Source organism: Coregonus lavaretus, assembly GCF_964263955.1.
Source record: "Coregonus lavaretus genome assembly, chromosome: 3".
NCBI lineage: Eukaryota > Metazoa > Chordata > Actinopteri > Salmoniformes > Salmonidae > Coregonus > Coregonus lavaretus.
The window spans coordinates 19964743-19989211 of record NC_139990.1 but is presented as its reverse complement, the minus strand read 5'-3'; the positions used below and the strand labels follow the sequence as shown (position 1 = coordinate 19989211).

Below are 24469 nucleotides of genomic sequence, written 5' to 3'. Positions count from 1 at the left end.
GATTGGTGTGAAGCCAAATCCAAACTGGCTTCCGATGTAATGTGATTGGTGTGAAGCCAAATCCAAACTGGCTTCCCTTGACACTCTAGGACCATTCATAGTTGAGCTCACTCAGTTTAGCTCAACGCTGATTGGCTATTATTGTATAAAAAATTCATCAAGGGAAGCCAAATGCTTGCTGGTTTCCCTTGCATTCAATGCTACGGGCGTCAACAATATCATACTAGACAGCATCAGATAGATGGGCTACACATAGAGACAGAGGGACGCTGTTTCGCTTGGATGCTTTCTCCGGTGAGATACATTCAGCCTCTTGCGAATTGAAAATTATGACACAGAGAGACAAAAGATAAAATACATATTTATTTTTTTTTCTTTGTAAAGCTTTTGGGGAAGCCTGGCTTCCCTTCGCATCCATGCCACTGCATATCACCATATCAGGGCGACATCCAGGACTTGGATCCCTAATCACATGACATTGGTTATGGCTTCTCACTTTTCTTCTGGAGTTTTAATGGAGGGACTTTTTCTTGTCATATTCACAGCCTGAAATATTTCGCTGGCAGAAGTACTGAGCAGGCCTTTGAAATATTTTGCAGGTTTTTAACAAACTTTATAGCCTGAAATATTTCGCTGGTTTAAATATTGAGCAGGCCTTTGAAGTATTTCACAGCCTACCAAACTTCTCAGGCCTTTCAAATATTTCAACGCCTTTTAACAAACTTTGCAGCCTATTATTTTGAAAGCTGGTTTGTTTGCCTCTTAGGGTCACAGTACAAAGCAAATTACATTATTTGTATTTGTATTTATTATGGATCCCCATACTCTTCCTGGGATCCGGCAAAATTAAGGCAGTTATACAATTTTAAAAACATTACAATACATTCATAACAGATTTCACAAGACACTAAGTGTGTGCCCTCAGGCCCCTAATCCACTACCACATATCTACAACACAAAATCCATGTGTACGTGTGTGTATAGTGCGTATGTTATCATGTGTGTGTATGCATGTGTCTGTGCCTATGTTTGTGTTGCTTCACAGTCTCCGCTGTTCCATAAGGTGTATTTGTATCTGTTTTTTAATCTGATTCTACTGCTTGCATCAGTTACCTGATGTGGAATAGAGTTCCATGTAGTCATGGCTCTATGTAGTACTGTGCGCCTCCCATAGTCTGTTCTGGACTTGGGGACTGTGAAGAGACCTCTGGTGGCATGTCTTGTGTGGTATGAAATGGTGTCTGAGCTGTGTGCTAGTCGTTTAAACAGACAGCTCGGTGCTTTCAACATGTGATTAAGTCAATCTCTCCTCCACTTTGAGCCAGGAGAGATTGACATGCATATTATTAATGTTTGCTCTATGTGTACATCCAAGGGCCAGCCGTGCTGCCCTGTTCTGAGCCAATTGCAATTTTCCTAAGTCCCTCTTTGTGGCACCTGACCACACGACTGAACAGTAGTCCAGGTGCGACAAAACTAGAGCCTGTAGGACCTGCCTTGTTGATAGTGTTGTTAAGAAGGTAGAGCAGCACTTTATTATGGACAGACTTCTCCCCATCTTAGCTACTGTTGTATCAATATGTTTTGTTTACAATCCAGGGTTACTCCAAGCCATTTAGTCACCTCAACTTGCTCAATTTTCACATTATTTATTACAAGATTTAGTTTAAGTTTACAATGCTTTTTGTTTTTGCCCTGGGGAATTACTAATTCTACCTGGATTTATCCACAATATAGCAGGGGGTGTAAAGCCATAACACATACGTTTTTCCAGCAGCAGACTATGATCGATAATGTCAAAAGCCGCACTGAAGTCGAACAAAACAGCCCCCACAATCTTTTTATCATCAATTTCTCTCAGCCAATCATCAGTCATTTGTGTAAGTGCTGTGCTTGTTGAATTTTCTTCCCTGTAATTATTCTGAAAGTCTGTTGTCAATTTGTTTATTGTAAAATAGCATTGTATCTGGTCAAACACAATATATTCCAAAACTTTACTAAGGGTTGGTAACAGGCTGATTGGTCGGCTGTTTGAGCCAGTAAAGTGGGCTTTACTATTCTTAGGTAGCGGAATTACTTTTGCTTCCCTCCAGGCCTGAGGGCACACATTTTCTAGTAGGCTTAAATTGAAGATGTGGCAATATCGTCCGCTATTATCCTCAGTAATATTCCATCCAAGTTGTCAGACCCCGGTGGCTTGTTATTGTTGATAGACAACAATAGTTTTTTCACCTCTTCCACACTCCCTTTACGGAATTCAAAATTACAATGCTTGTCTTTCATAATTTGGTCAGATACAGTGAGGGGAAAAAAGTATTTGATCCCCTGCTGATTTTGTATGTTTGCCCACTGATAAAGACATGATCAGTCTATAATTTTAATGGTAGGTTTATTTGAACAGTGAGAGACAGAATAACAACAACAAAAATCCAGAAAAACGCATGTCAAAAATGTTATTAATTGATTTGCATTTTAATGAGGGAAATAAGTATTTGACCCCTCTACAAAACATGACTTAGTACTTGGTGGCAAAACCCTTGTTGGCAATCACAGAGGTCAGACATTTCTTGTAGTTGGCCACCAGGTTTGCACACATCTCAGGAGGGATTATGTCCCACTCCTCTTTGCAGATCTTCTCCAAGTCATTAAGGTTTCGAGCCTGACGTTTGACAACTCGAACCTTCAGCTCCCTCCACAGATTTTCTATGGGATTAAGGTCTGGAGACTGGCTAGGCCACTCCAGGACCTTAATGTGCTTCTTCTTGAGCCACTCCTTTGTTGCCTTGGCCGTGTGTTTTGGGTCATTGTCATGCTGGAATACCCATCCACAACCCATTTTCAATGTCCTGGCTGAGGGAAGGAGTTTCTCACCCAAGATTTGACGGTACATGGCCCCGTCCATCGTCCATTTGATGCGGTGAAGTTGTCCTGTCCCCTTAGCAGAAAAACACCCCCAAAGCATAATGTTTCCACCTCCATGTTTGACGGTGGGGATGGTGTTCTTGCGGTCATAGGCAGCATTCCTCCTCCTCCAAACACGGCGAGTTGAGTTGATGCCAAAGAGCTTGATTTTGGTCTCATCTGACCACAACATTTTCACCCAGTTCTCCTCTGAATCATTCAGATGTACATTGGCAAACTTCAGACGGGCCTGTATATGTGCTTTCTTGAGCAGGGGGACCTTGCGGGCGCTGCAGGATTTCAGTCCTTCACAGCGTAGTGTGTTACCAATTGTTTTCTTGGTGACTATGGTTCCAGCTGCCTTGAGATCATTGACAAGATCCTCCCGTGTAGTTCTGGGCTGATTCCTCACCGTTCTCATGATCATTGCAACTCCACGAGGTGAGATCTTGCATGGAGCCCCAGGCCGAGGGAGATTGACAGTTATTTTGTGTTTCTTCCATTTGCGAATAATCGCACCAACTGTTGTCACCTTCTCACCAAGCTGCTTGGCGATGGTCTTGTAGCCCATTCCAGCATTGTATAGGTCTACGATCTTGTCCCTGACATCCTTGGAGAGCTCTTTGGTCTTGGCCATGGTGGAGAGTTTGGAATCTGATTGATTGATTGCTTCTGTGGACAGGTGTCTTTTATACAGGTAACAAGCTGAGATTAGGAGCACTCCCTTTAAGAGTGTGCTCCTAATCTCAGCTCGTTACCTTAATAAAAGACACTTAGGAGCCAGAAATCTTTCTGATTGAGAGGGGGTCAAATACTTTTTTCCCTCATTAAAATGCAAATCAATTTATAAAATTTTTGACATGCGTTTTTCTGGATTTTGTTGTTGTTATTCTGTCTCTCACTGTTCAAATAAACCTACCATTAAAATTATAGACTGATCATGTCTTTGTCAGTGGGCAAACGTACAAAATCAGCAGGGGATCAAATACTTTTTTCCCTCACTGTATACTTGGATGTGTAGTGTCAGCGTTTGTTGCTGGCATGTCATGCCTAAGTTTGCTAATCTTGCCAAGTGCAACGTCTGTTTGCTCCTCATTACACACCAGGGACCAACAAATATTCTTTACATCAACAACATAGGAATCACTACAAAACTTATACAAAACTGCAAAACGTATACACTATGTTAGGCCCAGCCTTTGGAACTTTGGTTTTCCTAGATATGGCTACTATATTGTGATCACTACATCCGATGGATCTGGATACTGCTTTCAAGCATTATCGTCTGAGACAACAGAGTACATGTTCACACTGGAGAAGTGTGTACTTCACGGATGAATCCTGGTTTCAACTGTACCGCGCAGATGGCAGACGTTGATGTCAACGTTGTGAACAGAGTGCCCTATGGTGGCGGTGGGGCTATGGTATGGGCAGGCATAAGCTACAGACAACGAACACAATTGCATTTTATCGATGGCAATTTGAATGCACAGAGATACCGTGACGAGATCCTGAGGCCCATTGTTGTGCCATTAATCTGCTACCATCACCTCATATTTCAGCATGATAATGCATGGCCCCATGCCGCAAGGATCTGTACACAATTCCTGGAAGCTGGAAATGTCCCAGTTCTTCCATGGCCTGCATACTCATCAGACATGTCACCCATTAAGCATGTTTGGGATGCTCTGGATCGACGTGTACGACAGCGTGTTCCAGTTCCCACCAATATCCAGTAACTTCGCACAGCAATTGAAGAGGAGTGGGACAACATTCCACAGGCCACAATCAACAGCCTGACCAACTCTATGCGAAGGAGATGTGTCGCGCTGCATGAGGCAAATGGTGGTCACACCAGATACTGACTGGTTTTCTGATCCATGCCCTTACCTTTTTTTTAAGGTATCTTTGACTAACAGATGCATATCTGTATTCCCAGTAATGTGAAATCCAGAGATTGGGGCCTAATTTATTTATTTCAATTGACAGATTTCCTTATATGAACTGTAACATTGATAAGCAGGGCGTATACTTCGTCATATCAAATAACACAGTAACAAACGTTTACACAGCAAGTGGTTCATTGAAACAGACTGAGCAGTGTTCAGGGACTCAGACATAGATCTGTATGTGCAAAGTTGAAATTAATTAAAGAACGCACATTTTAGTGAGGTGCTGAATTTCCTTGCTAAGACAGAATAATATGGTATCCAGAATAATAACATCTTACCCAATCTGATAGCAGTAATATAAAGCTATGTAGTGGTTTTGACACACTACTGAAGTTGAGGTGTAATTTGTGTGTAATTACCTTTTTAGCACATTATTGTGGTAATTATGTCACCTGCTGGTCATGTTAAGTATTCTATTTCCAATCAATTTCTCTCATTTTGCTCTCTGTCTTCTGTATTTACTATTCTGTTCTCCTGATGTATTTTTCTGTCTATAACATCTGACTCTTATGTTCCCCTGTCCCCTTGACCTCCTCCCCCTTTCTTTCTCTTTTCATATCTCCTTTCCTCTGCTTTCTTTCTTTCTTTTTCTTTTCTTTCTCTCTCTAGATGTCATATAACATGGTATGGGTGTGTAACCGGCTGCGTCGAATGAAGCTGCTATGTAAGACTAGTGCACTGGCGGACGAGGAACTGGTGAGTAAGGCTGCCATGACAGTCCAACCAAGAGTTACACTTGAACGAAACCCATTACATTATGGTAATAAAGTGTGCCCCTTATTTCAACCTCTATTGCTAAAAATGCTATTAATTGCAAAATATTTATTCTATACATAAAATATTTCCAGGCTTTGAAAACAAACAGGTGATATAGCCTACTGTATCATTAACTCACGGCTTATCATCCAAGCTTTGCTTATCTCTTTTGATGTGTTGGATGATATCATCAGCAATTGAAAAGCAGGCCAAATATTTTGAGAGAAATTAGTGAGGAGTTCCAGAGTAAGGAAAATCACATAAATAAATAAAAAGGGTAGAAAACATTGCAAAGAACTTGACTGTATTTAAATACAAGCAATGTTGTACATGTACCATAGTTGCTGGAACCGTTCTGGAAAGAACAATGTGAAAGAAAATAACCGAGCCAGCACACTATGATTTGTGTCTGCCCTATAGTGTGAATCAGGTAACTAACCTGCTATATCTCTCCTCGTCAACAGAGACAGTGTGAGAGTGACCAGGAGGACACAGAGACCAAGCCAGCATCTCTCATTCGCCGGCGACTCAGCAGCAGTTCATAGACTCGACCACCAGGTGGGAGTCAGCATCAAGCTGCAGTGCACACTTCCCATTACAGTGACCTAACCAAGCCTACAGTATTTGCCCTCCCCTTTACCAGGCCTCGAGGGAGGGTAAGAGGATAAGATGGGCACACAATAAGGAATTTTCAGGCTCTATGTCCCTACATGAGACTTTTCCCTGATGAAGTGGAATGGAATCTACAGAACAATTCTTGCCTATCAAGCTATTTCCCGAAAGGCCCGTCAAGGCTTAACTTTAGGTTCAATGCACTTCAGGTGGATTGAAAGTGGTGGAGGTAGTTCTACTAAGTGCACAAATACAAGTGTGTGATGGCTTCCGTGAGTGAGAAATCATTTTAAAAGGCTCTCGATGGGGTAAAACGCAAGAAAACCAAGCATTACTTGTTTTTCGAGCTCTGCTCAGTATTACTGTGGTTTATTGCATGTTTTTATGGTGCTTTTGCAGTTGTAAAGGTCAACTGATAGCAGGTGTGACAATATTGTTCTTATGGTGAAGTTACTGATTTGGGGATGTACAGTACTAGATTGCACCATGTAGGGTTGTTTAAACCTGAGGCATATCTGTACGTCTAGTATTCTTCCAATAAAAGGGTGGATGGAAATTGAACGCAAACCTCAGAATTTAGTAGGTTTTAGTCTTCCAAATGTGTTTTTGACAATTTTATTAAGCTTTCATTACTTTACCAAATATGAATATATTATGTTATATACAGTATAATAGAATTATACAATATAATGCTATACAATATCTATATCGTAGTGTCCTGAACATGATTACCAAGTGTTCTCGTATTGTACATGCATGATGGACGAATGTTTTAAGATAACTAACCAGTATAAATAGCACAGCAAATCAACTTTTAAAGGTTCTACTCATAGAAATAGGATGAAGAATGAATTCCAGTTCTGTGTTTCTACTAATCCAATACTGACTTCCTGCATACAGTGAATACTCTGAACACTCAATGCTTTACTGAACCAGTAGCATTACTGACAAGATCATACAGTAATGTATGAGAAATAACGTGACATCATGTTGGTCGATGAATTGTATTTTTGTGAGAATTGTTTTTGTTTTCTGTTTCTCTAAGAAGTTTAAGAATGTAATTTTTTTTATTTTATTTTATCATAACCTTGTGAAAATACCTAACGACTGTCCGTGTTAAGTGTGGTTATTTTAAATAAAATAACATTGTTGTCAACAGGTTTTGTGAATACATTTTGGAATCATCCCCCTTGCAAACTTTTCAAATCATAGGGAATAGAAAAATAGTGCAGGCCATACTTTTTAATCAGCTCTTAATGTTCTAACTCGGACCAGAGCTTTGCACCTCTGCACTAGTTTACCTCTGCAATGTGTCATTGTTGTTCAGACGCGACTTGACTGCTGTTAAGTGGCATCCATCCCTCAAAAAAGTGTTTAGGTAAATAGGAGCATGACCATTGTGTAATAACCCATTCATGGATCTGTACACTATATTTTGAGGATTTTCCCATTAAAATAGATTCATTTGTTTATTAAAAAACGACCTTTCAGAGGAGTGCAGATTGGGGTTCCAACGGGGTCTCAACAGTCTTGTCGCCCTCTGCAGGAGAAAACCACAAAGTACAGAAACGAATACATGGAGAGATTATTAATACAGAAAAAAAACAGTAGTGAATTGATAGCCTAATGGGGTCCATTATCAACCTGAAATTAGTTTATATAATAAATAGCCTCATGAAATGTCTAGGCTTTTACTAAAATAGTCTAGGCCTATATGAATACACTTCTGTGAGCGAGAAAGCATTTTGGAATGACATTTTAATCTATAATATCTTGTTTTACATAGGCTACTATTAAAGAGTCGACAAAAACAAAACATGAACTATAGAACAATATTTCAAGGTGCACTCCATGTGATTTCTATAAATCATATCAATCGGTAATCAAGCGGTAAGTTGAAATTCAAATAAAGTTCCATTTATAGGTTTAGCAAAATTCCAAAAGCGTTCTCTTTTTTAATTACCCAATGATGTGTAATAAACTCGTCGAATAAAAGGTGCATGAGTGCGTTTCAGTCGAGAGGAGGGAGTGACGGTTCTCGTTTGAAGACCAAGGGGCAACACGACAAGAAAATCTTTGGCTACACTCCTGAGACCGGACAACAAGCAAATTACTGTAGACTTCGTGTAAACATTCGACCTGTAAAACGTTTTGCAGTATTCTCAAGAAGCAGTCGAGTTGGTGTTTTAAAACTCGTTTCCTTTTGGACCGCTTGGAAAGGGTTCTTTTCTCTGGAACTATTTATTGGTGCTTCGCGCAGAAGCGGATTGGTTTAAACCCAAGAAGAAAGGTAAAAACCGCCAACAGAACTTCTTATTCAAAATATCACTATGAAAAAAGTTTATACACCACAAAATTATTTTATCAACTAAAGCAGTAGTCCAGTTGTATTTCAGTGAGCGAATGTTTCGTGGAGTCAGATGCGAGCATCTTCCATCAAAAACGTTAATTCGTCTCATTTTATTCACATTTGCGTTGATTTAGCCAACGTTTTCATGACCACACTATATTTTCGCGTAATTATCTTACATACAATTATACTGTAGCCTAATTATTACCTTGTATGCAATATACTACGACTTGCTTACCTCTCAGTTTAGAGATCTATAAAATGGCAATGTTTTCACCGTTCAGAGCAAACCGTGCAGGTGGTTTACACTAAGTGAAATATCTCCAAACGTATGCTGAACAGAAATATAAACGCAACATGTAAAGTGTTGGTCCCATGTTTCATGAGCTGAAATAAAAGATCCCAGAAATGTTCAATAGGCACAAAAAGTGTATTTATCACAAATGTGTTTACATCCCTGTTAGTGAACATTTCTCCTCTGCCAAGATAATCCATCCTCCTGACAGGTGTGGCATACCAAGAAGCTCATTAAACAGCATGATCATTACACACGTGCACCTTGTGCTGGTTACAATAAAAGGCCACTCTAAAATATGCAGTTTTGTCACACAACACAATGCCACAGATGTCTCAAGTTCCGAGGGAGTGTGCAATTGGCATGCTGACTGCAGGAAGTAAAATAAAGTGACAGTAGGGAGGCTATATATACAGGGGGGTACCGTTGCAGAGTCAATGTGCGGGGGCACCGGCTAGTTGAGGTAGTTGAGGTAATATGTACATGTGGGTAGAGTTAAAGTGACTATGCATAAATACTTAACAGAGTAGCAGCAGCGTAAAAAGGATGGGGTGGGGGGGCAGTGCAAATAGTCCGGGTAGCCATGATTAGCTGTTCAGGAGTCTTATGGCTTGGGGGTAGAAGCTGTTGAGAAGTCTTTTGGACCTAGACTTGGCACTCCGGTACCGCTTGCCGTGCGGTAGCAGAGAGAACAGTCTATGACTAGGGTGGCTGGAGTCTTTGACAATTTTGAGGGCCTTCCTCTGGCACCGCCTGGTATAGAGGTCCTGGATGGCAGGAAGCTTTGCCCCAGTGATGTACTGGGCCGTACGCACTACCCTCTGTAGTGCCTTGCGGTCGGAGGCCAAGCAGTTGCCATACCAGGCGGTGATGCAACCAGTCAGGATGCTCTCGATGGTGCAGCTGTAGAATTTTTTGAGGATCTGAGGACCCATGCCAAATCTTTTTAGTCTCCTGAGGGGGGATAGGCTTTGTCGTGCCCTCTTCACGACTGTCTTGGTGTGTTTGGACCATGATAGTTCGTTGGTGATGTGGACACCAAGGAACTTGAAGCTCTCAACCTGTTCCACTACAGCCCCGTCGATGAGAATGGGGGCGTGCTCAGTCCTCTTTTTTTTCCTGTAGTCCACAATCATCTCCTTTGTCTTGGTCACGTTGAGGGAGAGGTTGTTGTCCTGGCACCACACGGCCAGATCTCTGACCTCCTCCCTATAGGCTGTCTCATCGTTGTCGGTGATCAGGCCTACCACTGTTGTGTCGTCGGCAAACTTAATGATGGTGTTGGAGTCGTGCCTGGCCATGCAGTCATGGGTGAACAGAGAGTACAGGAGGGGATTGAGCACGCACCCCTGAGGGGCCCCCGTGTTGAGGATCAGTGTGGCAGATGTGTTGTTACCTACCCTTACCACCTGGGGGCGGCCCGTCAGGAAGTCCAGGATCCAGTTGCAGAGGGAGGTGTTTCGTCCCAGGATCCTTAGCTTAGTGATGAGCTTAGAGGGCACTATGGTGTTGAATGCTGAGCTGTAGTCAATGAATAGCATTCTCACGTAGGTGTTCCTCTTGTCCAGGTGGGAAAGGGCAGTGTGGAGTGCAATAGAGATTGCATCATCTGTGGATCTGTTGGGGCGGTATGCAAATTGTAGTGGGTCTAGGGTTTCTGGGATAATGCTGTTGATGTGAGCCATGACCAGCCTTTCAAAGCACTTCATGGCTACAGACGTCAGTGCTACGGGTCGGTAGTCATTTAGGCAGGTTATCTTAGAGTCCTTGGGCACGGGGACTATGGTGGTCTGCTTGAAACATGTTGGTATTACAGACTCAGTCAGGGACATGTTGAAAATGTCAGTGAAGACACTTGCCAGTTGGTCAGCACATGCTCGGAGTACACGTCCTGGTAATCCGTCTGGCCCTGCGGCCTTGTGAATGTTGACCTGCTTAAAAGTCTTACTCACATCGGCTACGGAGAGCGTGATCACATAGTCATCCGGAACAGCTGGTGCTCTCATGCATGCTTCAGTGTTGCTTGCCTCGAAGCGAGCATAGAAGTGGTTTAGCTCGTCTGGTAGGCTTGTGTCACTGGGCAGCTCGCGGCTGTGCTTCCCTTTGTAGTCTGTAATAGTTTTCAAGCCCTGCCACATCCGACGAGCGTCAGAGCCAGTGTAGTACGATTCAATCTTAGACCTGTATTGACTCTTTGCCTGTTTGATGGTTCGTCGGAGGTCATAGCGGGATTTCTTATAAGCGTCCGGGTTAGAGTCCCGTTCCTTGAAAGCGGCAGCTCTACCCTTTAGCTCAGTGCGGATGTTTCCTGTAATCCATGGCTTCTGGTTGGGGTATGTACGTACGGTCACTGTGGGGACGACATCATCGATGCACTTATTGATGAAGCCAGTGACTGATGTGGTGTACTCCTCAATGCTGTCTGAAGAATCCCGGAACATGTTCCAGTCTGTGCTAGAAAAACAGTCCTGTAGCTTAGCATCTGCGTCATCTGACCACTTTTTTATTAACCGAGTCACTGGTGCTTCCTGCTTTAGTTTTTGCTTATAAGCAGGAATCAGGAGGATAGAGTTATGGTCAGATTTGCCAAATGGAGGGCGAGGGAGAGCTTTGTATGCGTCTCTGTGTGTGGAGTAAAGGTGGTCTAGAGTTTTTTTCCCTCTGGTTGCACATTTAACATGCTGGTAGAAATGAGGTAGAACGGATTTAAGTTTCCCTGCATTAAAGTCCCCGGCCACTAGGAGCGCTGCATCTGGATGAGCGTTTTCCTGTTGATTAATGGCCTTGTACATTAATTGAAGCTTGTTTCTGAATGAATAGGCCATATTTTGCATTCTCCCAAAATAAATGCGTTACAAACACTACACTTGTCTGTTCAGTAGCGGGGCAAGACTCCGTGAAGATCATGCACAGCGTAATGAAATTCGTCAAGATGTAAAATGGGCATAACGGACAGACTGAGACAGATCCATAGTCCCTGCCCCGATTTCATCATGGGGGGCAATAAACCGTAGATGCTGGAGACATAAAGTACAGGAAGTTATGAGGCTGTCCAACTGTTCAGAACACCTTGCTCAACACCAGTAAAATATAGCACTACAAAGATAAGCTTTAGTACAGTTGAAGTCTGAAGTTTACATACACCTTAGCCAAATACATTTAAACTCAGCTTTTCACAATTCCTGACATTTAATCCTAGTACAAATTCCCTGTCTTAGGTCAGTTAGGATCACCACTTTTTATTTGAAGAATGTGAAATGTCAGAATAATAGTAGAGAGAATGATTTATTTCAGCTTTTATTTATTTCATCACATTCCCAGTGGGTCAGAAGTTTACATACAGTCAATTAGTATTTGGTAGCATTGCCTTTAAATTGTTTAACTTGGGTCAAACGTTTCGGGTAGCCTTCCACAAGCTTCCCACAATAAGTTGTGTGAATTTTGGCCCATTCCTCCTGACAGAGCTGGTGTAACTGAGTCAGGTTTGTAGGCCTCCTTGCTCGCACACACCTTTTCAGTTCTGCCCACACATTTTCTATAGGATTGAGGTCTGGGCTTTATGATGGCCACTCCAATACCTTGACTTTGTTGTCCTTAAGCCATTTTGCCACAACTTTGGAAGTATGCTTGGGGTCACTATCCATTTGAAAGACCCATTTGCAACCAAGCTTTAACTTCCTGACTGATGTCTTGAGATGTTGCTTCAATATATCCACATAATTTTCCTTCCTCATGATGCCATCTATTTTGTGAAGTGCACCAGTCCCTCCTGCAGCAAAGCACCCCCACAGCATGATGCTGCCACCCCCGTGCTTCACGGTTGGGATGGTGTTCTTCGGCTTGCAAGCATACCCCTTTTTCCTCCAAACATAACGATGGTCATTATGGCCAAACAGTTCTATATTTGTTTAATCAGACCAGAGGACATTTCTCCAAAAAGTACGATCTTTGTCCCCATGTGCAGTTGCAAACCGTAGTCTGGCTTTGTTATGGCGGTTTTGGAGCAGTGGCTTCTTCCATGCTGAGCGGCCTTTCAGGTTATGTCGATATAGGACTCATTTGACTGTGGATATAGATACTTTTGTACCTGTTTTCTCCAGCATCTTCACAAGGTCCTTTGCTGTTGTTCTGGGATTGATTTGCACTTTTCGCACCAAAGTACGTTCATCTCTAGGAGACAGAACGCATCTCCTTCCTGAGCGGTATGACGGCTGCGTGGTCCCATGGTGTTTATACTTGCGTACTATTGTTTGTACAGATGAACGTGGTACCTTCAGGCATTTGAAAATGGCTCCCAAGGATGAACCAGACTTGTGGAGGTCTACAATTTTTTTTCTGAGGTCTTGGCTGATTTCCTTTGATTTTCTATGATGTCAAGCAAAGAGGCACTGAGTTTGAAGGTAGGCCTTGAAATACATCCACAAGTACACCTCCAATTGACTCAAATGATGTCAATTAGCCTATCAGAAGCTTCTAAAGCCATGACATAATTTTCTGGAATTTTCCAAGCTATTTAAAGTCACAGTCAACTTAGTGTATGTAAACTTCTGACCCACTGGAATTGTGATACAGTGAAATCATCTGTATCTAAATAATTGTTGGAAAGATTACTTGTGTCATGCACAAAGTAGAGTGGTTGAAAAACTAGTTTTAATGACTCCAACCTAAGTGTATGTAAACTTCCGACTTCAACTGTAGGTATTTCATCATTCGGAAGACATGAGGCTAGACTGCTAGTTTTACAGCAATAACTCGACTCTGCTCTTAGACTTACACCCCATTCACACAGAGGGCTTTAACTGTAAAGTACCTTCCTTTTGCAGATTCAGAATTGTGGGGGCAAAAATAAGGGATAAAAAAATGTAGCGTGACTCAGACTTTGCCCTAGTAGTGTATAGGCAGCAACTGTAGTAGCAGCCCTTGTGTCTGACTGTCCCTATTTCCATCCTAAAGAGATTAGCTAATGAATGATTGAAGTCATAGGGAGGTGAGGAGAATTCAAGACCCTTTAGCCATCTCTCCCCCAGGGGTCCCAATAGAGTACAATCAGTAGATAGTCACGCTCAATGTTCAGTTAAGAATGTATATGAGAGAGGGAGAGAGAGGAGGAAGGGCCCATGTCTTTGTGTATTACAGTGCCTCCCCTAAAGCACTGGTTACCTGAGACTCAACCATCATTGTGCTGCCTTGGCAGATTTCACGCTTGAAGTATGCTTCTCACCAAAACCGAGCTGTCGGAGTGAAAGGGGTCGGAGAATGAAGTTGCCGAGAAAGGAGACCAAGATTAAGCAAGAGAAGAATGGCTTTTAAAGGTACTTACTTAGGACTTCTGATACAGGTCCGTCTGTGAGAGGTGGAGAAAAAGTGGAGTTATGGAAGATGATGGGCAAGAGGAGAATAAGAACAATGTTGTGTGGTAGCATTTTGTCACTTTGGATGTAAAAATGACTAATCTATTTTCCTACCTTCAACCGTCTTTGTTTTATTTCCAGAAAAACACAGAGATTGAATTAGGCCGGTGCCTTTTGTTGGCACTCCCAAAATAAATTTGGACAGCACCATGAATGTTGAAATATTAACTTTAGCACCCCCATAGGCGTAAGAATATCAGTCCACCGTTAGCTCTCTCAAGAGTCGATTTGTAATTCAACCCCTGCTTTGACATTTTCCCACATTCTACCTTTGCATTTGAACATAAACTATAGCCTGGCTAATCGCATATCTGTTTGTGCGGTCTTGCCAACTCCTATGGTCATTGTCATGCGATACAGCATTAACAGATCTGGGACCAGGCCACATTAATTTACCACTGTACCAAATGCCCCCCAGGGATACTCTCCAAAGAAGCACTGGTGACTTCATTCACCTCACCCCCATGAATAGGAAGAAAGAGTGGGAGACAAAAATGAGAGAGGGGGAGGGAGGGAAGTGGGTGTTTATGGTGTGGGAATGAGTGAGTGACATGATATGGGGGATGGAGTGATGATGTAGGAAGACAGAGGGACCGAGAGAGGAAAAAGACTGGCAGGACAGACGGAGAGAAGTTGTCTTTCTTCTTGCCCACTGTTTTTTAATTCTACCCCTTTTAGTATTTCTATTTGGGTCTACAGTCTAAGTCTGTTAGGGTCTGCACCGAGGCTAGTAGTAGTAGGTGGCTAGTGCGTAAGAGTAGGATAAAATAGAGTAAAAAAGTACTCAAACCAAGAAATAATGTGGTAACAGTGGGTACTGTTTAGGTACTTGCATCATAGAATTTAACTCAATTGGTATCAGAATTTAACCTGGTATCAAATGGAACACGGTGCTTGTTTTAATTAATCCTCAAGAAACCAAAAGCTGATTTGTTAATGCAGAAGTATTATGTAATTATCATTTTATCATGTAATTTTGAAGAGACTACCAGGTAAATAGTGGACTAACGAGGAATAAGGAAAATAGAAAATGTACTCCATTTATTGAATAGAGGGACTTAAGAACATGTCTTTCAAACTTGAGTGGCCAACTATTCAACCTTGTGTTTGCTGAAGCTTTGTGTCCTGTCACTGTGTCATGCACCTGCAGTCTTAATTGACATATTACTGTACACACATTCATCATCTTTCTTTCTCTCGTGTGCTGTTGCCCCATGTGCGAATACACTTTCAGATAAATATTGACATACTCCAAGACATGTCCAGTATACTTGCAGACTTTTCACTCTTGTCACATACACAAACGTGTGCGGACACACACGTTCATTTACTCAGAGTTGAACGCTGACGTAGTCGCTGACCCATCAAACACCCATTTTTTTTCCATGTCTGCTCTATGGGCCTGAACAAGAATAGGGCGGGAGAGAGCTGGAATATGACAATTTGATATAATGAAGAGAATTGTTAGAGCGAGACTGAAGACAGGGAGATATACACTGAGTGTACAAAACATTAGGAACACCTTCCAAATATTGAGTTGCACCCCCTTTTGCCATCAGAACAGCCTCAATTCGTCGAGGCATGGACTCTACAAGATTTTGAAAGTGTTCCACAGGGATGCTGGCCCATGTTAACTCCAATGCTTCCCACAGTTGTCAAGTTGGTTGGATGTCCTTTGGGTGGTGGACCGTTCTTGATACACACAGGAAACTGTTGAGCGTGAATAACCCAGCAGTGTCGCAGTTCCTGACACACTCAACCCGATGCGTTTGGCAACTACTACCATTCACCCCCTGAATGGCACACATACACAATCCATGTCTCAATTGTCTCAAGACTTACAAATCCTTTGTTAACCGGTCTCCCGCCCTTTACCTACAATGATTGAAGTGGAACAGGTGACATCAATAAGGGATCATAGCTTTCACCTGCTCAGTCTGTCATGGAAAGAGCAGGTGTTCCTAATGTTTTGTACACTTGGTGTATAACCAAGTCAGAATAGAAAGAAAGGTGAAAAAGGCCTACTGGTACAAAGAAACCCTTATTCTTATATTGTTCATACTACCAGTATCAAGTTCTTTTTGCTTGTTTAAGGCCTACTGGTAGTTGGAAGATGACAGTTTTAACTGCAACCAGTTAATACCTTTAGTGAAAGATACCCTGCAGACTTATTGTTATTATACAGGTGTATACTCGTGACTCATTTGGAGTACTGTCTGTGTATTTGGTGGAAAAAAAGCAATTTCAAACTGCTGTGATACATTGCTTTGTCATGCATTGATGATGGTCTTCTCAGCTGAAATTGGCATTGGAGAAGCTCCATTGTGTTGTGTTGGATCTGATGTGTCTCTCTTTTAACTATTTCCTTTCTCATGCATCTGAGCATAACCCAGCTTTTTATATGCTATCTGTGCTGACACAACCATCATATACTGATCATCATCATGACATGCAATTATTGGACTCTCCAACCCCAAGGCAAACCAAAATGGCCTGCAAAAAGCTGCCTGCCAAGTAACAGGGCCAAAACACAGGATTCTGCAACCTGATATCCATTACGGCTTGAATCGAAGAATAGCGGGAGGAATAAGGAGAGCGGGAGAGAAAGGAATGAGGTGGGAAAGGGAAGAAAAACTCCTGCAGGAGTGATGAAGTATAGCCTACATTTTGATGACAACTATGCCGGTAAATCTAATGTTGATATTGCGTTTTATAATGGTTGCGAGAGTGATGACGTGATTGATGTGAATGGGGATTGTGCTCGTGTTGTAATGGGATTACGAATGTTATTTAAGGGTTGTGAGAGTGTTATGTTATGACAGTATAATGGATAATGTTGTAAAAATGTTGTGACGTGTGTGTGTGTGTGTGTTTAGTTCGTGTCATCATTGTATCAATGTTCTGGTAGTGTTGTCAAAGTTGTGGAATTTACTTAATTTGCTATTGATTTTGTTGGTGTTATCATAACTTTTTGATGTTGAATACTATGTTTTTAAGTATGTTTGTTTGTTTAGGGTTATGATAGCCTTTGTGTTCTAAAAATAATGACCTCAAGGTTAGGGGAAGTTATGTTTGTTTTCATAGCCATGACGAGAGTGTTGTGAAAGAGTTGGACAAATGTGAGTTGTCAGAAGTTTGTGATAGTGTTGTTCAGTGTGCTATTGGGTGTGGTGCCATCCAAAGCTAATCTACCTTATCTCAGAAGTGTTTGCCCACTGTGTGATTGCATGGTATAACCCTGTGCTTACAGTGGCTTGCGAAAGTATTCACCCCTCTTGGCATTTTTCCTATTTTGTTGCCTTTCAAACCCCCCCAAAATAATTTTTCATTCCAGGTTGTATCATTTGATTTACACAACATGCCTACCACTTTGAAGATACAAAATATTTTTTATTGTGGAACAAACAAGAAATAAGACAAAAACAGAACTTGAGCGTGCATAACTATTCACCCCCCAAAGTCAATACTTTGTAGCGCCACCTTTTGCAGCAATTACAGCTGCAAGTCTCTTGGGGTAGTCTCTAAAAGCTTGGCACATCTAGCCACTGGGATTTTTGTCCATTCTTCAAGGCAAAACTGCTCCAGCTCCTTCAAGTTGGATGGGATCCGCTGGTGTACAGCAATGTTTAAGTCATACCACAGATTCTCAATTCGAACTCGATTGAGTTCTGGGCTTTGCCTAGGCCATTCCAAAACATTTAAATGTTTCCCCTTAAACCACTCATGTGTTGCTTTAGCCGTATGCTTAGGGTCATTGTCCTGCTGGAAGGTGAACCTCCGTCCCAGTCTCAAATCTCTGGAAGACTGAAACAGGTTTCCCTCAAGAATTTCCCTGTATTTAGCGCCATCCATCATTCCTTCAATTCTGACCCGTTTCCCAGTCCCTGCTGATGAAAAACATCCCCACAGCATGATGATGCCACCACCATGGTGTTCTCGGGGTGATGAGAGGTGTTGGGTTTGCGCCAGACATAGCGTTTTCCTTGATGGCCAAAAAGCTCATTTTAGTCTCATCTGACCAGCGTACCTTCTTCCATATGTTTGGGGAGTCTCCCTCATGCCTTTTGGCGAACACCAAACGTGTTTGCTTATTTTTTTCTTTAAGCAATGGCTTTTTTCTGGCCACTCTTCCGTAAAGCCCAGCTCTGTGGAGTGTACGGCTTAAAGTGGTCCTATGGACAGATACTCCAATCTCCCCTGTGGAGCTTTGCAGCTCCTTCAGGGATATCTTTGGTCTCTTTGTTGCCTCTCTGATTAATGCCCTCCTTGCCTGGTCCGTGAGTTTTGGTGGCCCTCTCTTGGCAGGTTTGTTGTGGTGCCATATTCTTTCCGTTTTTTAATAATGGATTTAATGGTGCTCCGTGGGATGTTCAAAATGTCTATTTTTTTATAACCCAACCCTGATCTGTACTTCTCCACAACTTTGTCCCTGACCTGTTTGGATAGCTCCTTGGTCTTCATGGTGCCGCTTGCTTGGTGGTGCCCCTTGCTTGGTGGTGCCCCTTGCTTAGTGGTGTTGCAGACTCTGGGGCCTTTCAGAACAGGTGTGTATATATACTGAGATCATGTGACAGATCATGTGACACTTAGATTGCACACAGGTGGACTTTATTTAACTAATTATGTGACTTCTGAAGGTAATTGGTTGCACCAGATCTTATTTAAGGGCTTCATAGCAAAGGGGGTGAATACATATGCACGCGCCACTTTTTCCGTAATTAATTTTTTGAATTTTTGGAAACAGGTTATTTTTTTCATTTGGCTTCACCAATTCCATTACATGAAATTCAAATAAAAATTCATGTAAATTACAGGTTGTAATGCAACAAAATAGGAAAAACGCCAAGGGGAATGAATACTTTTGCAAGGCACTGTATGTTGAGGTTTTGCTGATATGGCATGGAAAACTGTCATCACACACATACATACACACACACACACTGCCTTTTAAAGGATGTATACACACCGGCTCAATTCATAAACACCAATATAAATACGCTGTATAGTACACAAACAAACTTCCTCCCAAAGACATGAGTAAACATAATTGTGGTTATACAATTGGAGGCATTCAAACGTTAACCTGTATTGCAGTACAGATAAAAACATTTGCTTAAAGTGGATGTAACTGCACTGTCTGGGGCATATTTCACTACAGAAGTTTTTGTTAGATAATTGCTAATGAGCTTGGCATCACCCTGCTAGAGTTCTCTCACATTTTAACGTGCTATAGCAAATTTTGAATAAGTAACTAACTTTTTAATGTCCCCAACTGTATATTCTTTACCTCGGTTGAAGTGTGCGTGTGTTGACCCATTTTCATTTATTGTACTTTACCCACTATTTTATAGCATTGATAACAAGGTAGCCAAACATTAGATTTTTTTTAAATGTGCTTCAATGATTATTGTATTTTTCTTGATTTTATATATTGCTGTACTTGATGGATAATTGTTGTGAGTAGATAATAATGGATTCATTGTATTGAATGCGTTTTGACCTTCATTGGATCTTTAAGTAGTATTTACCTCCAATTCATCGGGGAGACAGACAGTGGTTGGAAGGACAAATGACGAGGCATACATCAATAACATACAAACTTGTCCTACAAATAATTAGTAAGTTAATCAGCCACATCCATCCAGTTTATGATGGGAAAAATAACGTATTCAGCAGATATCCTGGGAAGTCGATGATTGATACTGACAGCATGGCATGTTATACAAATCTAATCACATTTTATTTGTCACATGCTTCGTAAAACAACAGTGAAATGCTTACTTACGGGCCCTTCCCAACAATGCAGAGAGAAATAATAGAACAATTATAAAACGAGGAATAAATACACAATGAGTAACGATAACTTGACTCTATACAGTTGAAGTCGGAAGTTTACATACACTTACGTTGGAGTCATTAAAACTTGTTTTTCAACCACTCCACAAATTTCTTGTTAACAAACTATAGTTTTGGCAAGTCGGTTAGGACATCTACTTTGTGCATGATACAAGTAATTTTTCCAACAATTGTTTACAGACAGATTATTTCACTTATAATTCACTGTATCACAATTCCAGTGGGTCAGAAGTTTACATACACTAAGTTGACTGTGCCTTTAAACAGCTTGGAAAATTCCATAAAATGATGTCATGGCTTTAGAAGCTTCTGATAGGCTAATTTGAGTCAATTGGAGGTGTACCTGTGGATGTATTTCAAGGCCTACCTTCAAACTCAGTGCCTCTTTGCTTGACATCATGGGAAAATCAAAAGAAATCAGCCAAGACCTCAGAAAAAAAATTGTAGACCTCCACAAGTCTGGTTCATAAGTCTGGTTCATCCTTGGGAGCAATTTCCAAAAGCCTGAAGGTACCACGTTCATCTGTACAAACAATAGTACGCAAGTATAAAAACCATGGGACCACTCAGCCGTCATACCGCTCAGGAAAGAGATGTGTTCTGTCTCCTAGAGTTGAACGTACTTTGGTGCGAAAAGTGCAAATCAATCCCAGAACAACAGCAAAGGACCTTGTGAAGATGCTGGAGGAAACCGGTACAAAAGTGTCTACATCCACAGTAAAACGAGTCCAATATCGACCTAACCTGAAAGGCCCCTCAGCAAGGAAGAAGCCACTGCTCCAAAACCGCCATTAAAAAAGGCAGACTACGGTTTGCTACTGCACATGGGGACAAAGATCGTACTTTTTGGAGAAATGTTCTCTGGTCTGATGAAACAAAAATAGAACTGTTTGGCCACAATGACCATCGTTATGTTCGGAGGAAAAAGGTGGTGGCTTGCAAGCCGAAAAAAACCATCCCAACCGTGAAGCACGGGGGTGGCAGCATCATGCTGTGGGGGTGCTTTGCTGCAGGAGGGACTGGTGCACTTCACAAAATAGATGGCATCATGAGGAAGGTAAATTATGTGTATATAATGAAGCAACATCTCAAGACATCAGTCAGGAAGTTAAAGCTTGGTCGCAAATGGGACTTCCAAATGGATAGTGACCCCAAGCATACTTCCAAAGTTGTGGCAAAATGGCTTAAGGACAACAAAGTCAAGGTATTGGAGTGGCCATCACCAAGCCCTGACCTCAATCCTATAGAAAATGTGTGGGCAGAACTGAAAAAGCGTGTGCGAGCAAGGAGGCCTACAAACCTGACTCAGTTACACCAGCTCTGTCAGGAGGAATGGGCCAAAATTCACACAACTTATTGTGGGAAGCTTGTGGAAGGCTACCCGAAACGTTTGACCCAAGTTAATCAATTTAAAGGCAATGCTACCAAATACCAATTGAGTGTATGTAAACTTCTGACCCACTGGGAATGTGATGAAATAAATAAAAGCTGAAATAAATCATTCTCGCTACTATTATTCTGACATTTCACATACTTAAAATAAAGTGGTGATCCTAACTGACCTAAGACAGGGAATTTTTACTAGGATTAAATGTCAGGAATTGTGAAAAACTGAGTTTAAATGTATTTGGCTAAGGTGTATGTAAACCTCCGACTTCAACTGTACACGGGCTACCAGTAACGAGTCGATGTGCAGGAGTATGACGTAATTGAAGTAGAGATAAAGTGACTAGGTAACAGGGTAGATAGTAAACAGTAGTAGCAGCGTATGTGATGAGTCCATAGTGTTAGTGCAAAAAGGGTCAATGCCGATAGTCCGTGTAGCTAACTATTGGTTAATTATTTAACAAACTGTTTAGCCGTCTTATGGCTTGGGTGTAGAAGCTGTTCAGGGTCCTGTTGGTTCCAGACTTGGTGCGTCGGTACCGCTTGCCGTGCGGTAGCAAAGAGAACAGTCTATGGTTGGATGGCTGGAGTCTGACCATTTTTGGGGCTTTCCTATGACACCACCTGGAATAGAGGTCGTGGATGGCAGGGAGCTCGGCCCCAGTGATGTACTGGGCCGTACGCACTACCCTCTGTAGTGCCTTGCGGTTGGATGCTAGTCAAGATGCTCTCAATGGTGCAGCTGTATAACTTTTTGAGGATTTTAGGGCCCATGCCAAATCTTTTCAGCCTCCTGAGAGGGAAGCGGTGTTGACATCCCTTCTTCACAACTGTTGTTGTATGTGAACTAGGGATGTGCATGAGTACTTGAATGGACATCAAAACTCTATCTTTAACCAGAGAAACATGTTTTACTGTAAAACTATTTTATCTTGAAGACCCCGTTAATTTGCTTAGACTCTAGTGTTCCATTTGTACATGTGCATTTGCGAGGCACAACAAAAAAGAAACCAAGCCAAGATTCACACAGTTCTTCTGCCTAAATTCCCTTTCCCCTCCATGTCTCACTCAATTGCATTCCGACTGCGCCCTCTACACACGCGTGCTGAGTACGCACACAAACTACAGAAATAAATGCCTATAAAAAAATATCTAACTGATAGGATACGCAAGCAGCCTTTGTAAATGAGAAAGTGTTCTCAGTTAAATAAAATATATTCCTTACCAAATGACGACAGTTTTATCTCAAATTCAAAATGGGGTGCTTGATTTGAACAGTGGAGGCTGCTGAGGGGAGGACGGCTCATAATAATGGCTGGAATGGAGTCAATGGAATGGTATCAAACACGTGTTTTCCATTGTGGTTGATACTATTCAGCTGACTCCATTCCAGCCGTTATTATGAGCCTTCCTCCACCAGCAGCCTCCACTGGATTTGAAGTAGGGAAATATGTGTCCCAACAACGAGCTGCATTTGTGGAATATCTGTGTCCCGTCTATTTTCCGCTTAGGCTACTTTGCGAACTGCTAGTGCTATGTAGAATTAGTTAGCCCAGGCTATAACCCCACTAAACATAGACAGTTTACACACTGAAATATATTTTCATCAGAATCATTAAGCCTACTCACCAAACAGATGTTGTGGCCGTAATTCATCAACATGCCTCGCGACTAGCTCTTAGGAAACTTTGCAGTATTTAGTTTTTTTATGTATTTTTTTTTTTACATTATTAGCTCAGAAAGTGTTTTGTATCATTACATACAGCCGGGGAAAACTATTGGATATCAGAGCGGCGGTAACTCACCAGCATTCCGAACAGGAATATTACTTTCTCGAAGCAGATCCTTTGTTTGCTCTCCCCAGGGCAACTGAACTGATTCCAGCGGCTGACCCAAACCATCGCCGGCGGAGGAGAGGCACTCGGAGCGGCCTGCTGGTTTGACTTACTACTCGTTAATGTTCAGTCTTTGGTTAACTAGATCGACGAACTCTGGGCAAGGATTTCTTTCCAGAGAGACATCAAGGCCTGTAACATACTTTGTTTCACGGAAACATGGCTCTCTTGGGATATTCTGTCGAAATCGGTCCAGCCAGAGGGGTTCTCAGTTCATCACGCAGACGGGAATAAATATCTCTCCGGGAAGCAGAAGGGCGGAGGTGTGTGTTTCATGATTAACGAGTCATGGTGTAATTGTAGTAACATACAGGAACCCGAGTCCTTTTGTTCACCCGACCTAGAATATCTCACAATCAAATGCCCACCATATTATCTCCCAAGATAATTTTCATCAGTTATAGTTACGACCGTGTATATCCCCCCTCAAGCTGATACCATGACGGCCCTCAAAGAACTTCACTGGACTTTATGCAAACTGGAAACCACATATCCTGAGGCTGCATTTATTGTAGCCAGGGATTTTAACAAAGCAAATTTGAGGACTAGGCTGCCGAAGTTCTATCAACATATCGACTGTTGTACTCGTGCTGCCAAAATCCTCGACTATTGCTATTCGAACATCCGGGATGGTTATAAGGCCCTCCCCCACCCTCCTTTCGGCAAATCTGACCACGACTCAATTTTTCTCCTCCCTTCCTATAGGCAGAAACTCAAACAGGAAATACCCGTGCTAAGTACTATTCAACGCTGGTCTGACCAATCGGAATCCACGCTTCAAGATTGTTTTGATCACGTGGACTGGGATATGTTCCGGGTAGCTTCCGAAAATAATTTAGACGAATACACTGAAACGGTGACTGAGTTTATCAGGAAGTGTATAGGTGATGTTGTGCCCACTGTGACTATTAAAACCTACCCTAACCAGAAACAGTGGATAGATGGCAGCATTCGCGCCAATCTGAAAGCGCGAACCACCGCATTCAACCATGGCAAAGTGACTGGGAAAATGGCAGAATACAAACAGTGTAGCTACTCACTCCGCAAGGCAATTA

At 42.0% G+C, this 24469-nt stretch overlaps 1 protein-coding gene across 1 annotated transcript in view; it reads left to right on the top strand.

Annotated features, from left to right (window-relative positions):
- Window positions 1-7375, top strand: part of LOC311115485 (death-associated protein kinase 2-like) — a 44180-nt gene extending 36805 nt beyond the window's left edge. The window contains exons 11-12 of the mRNA XM_084157313.1: window positions 5463-5549; window positions 6074-7375. Of these exons, the coding sequence (XP_084013439.1) occupies window positions 5463-5549; window positions 6074-6154 (168 nt within the window). The 3' untranslated portion in view covers window positions 6155-7375. The remainder of the gene's footprint in view (window positions 1-5462; window positions 5550-6073) is intronic.
- The last annotated feature ends 17094 nt before the right edge of the window (window positions 7376-24469 follow it).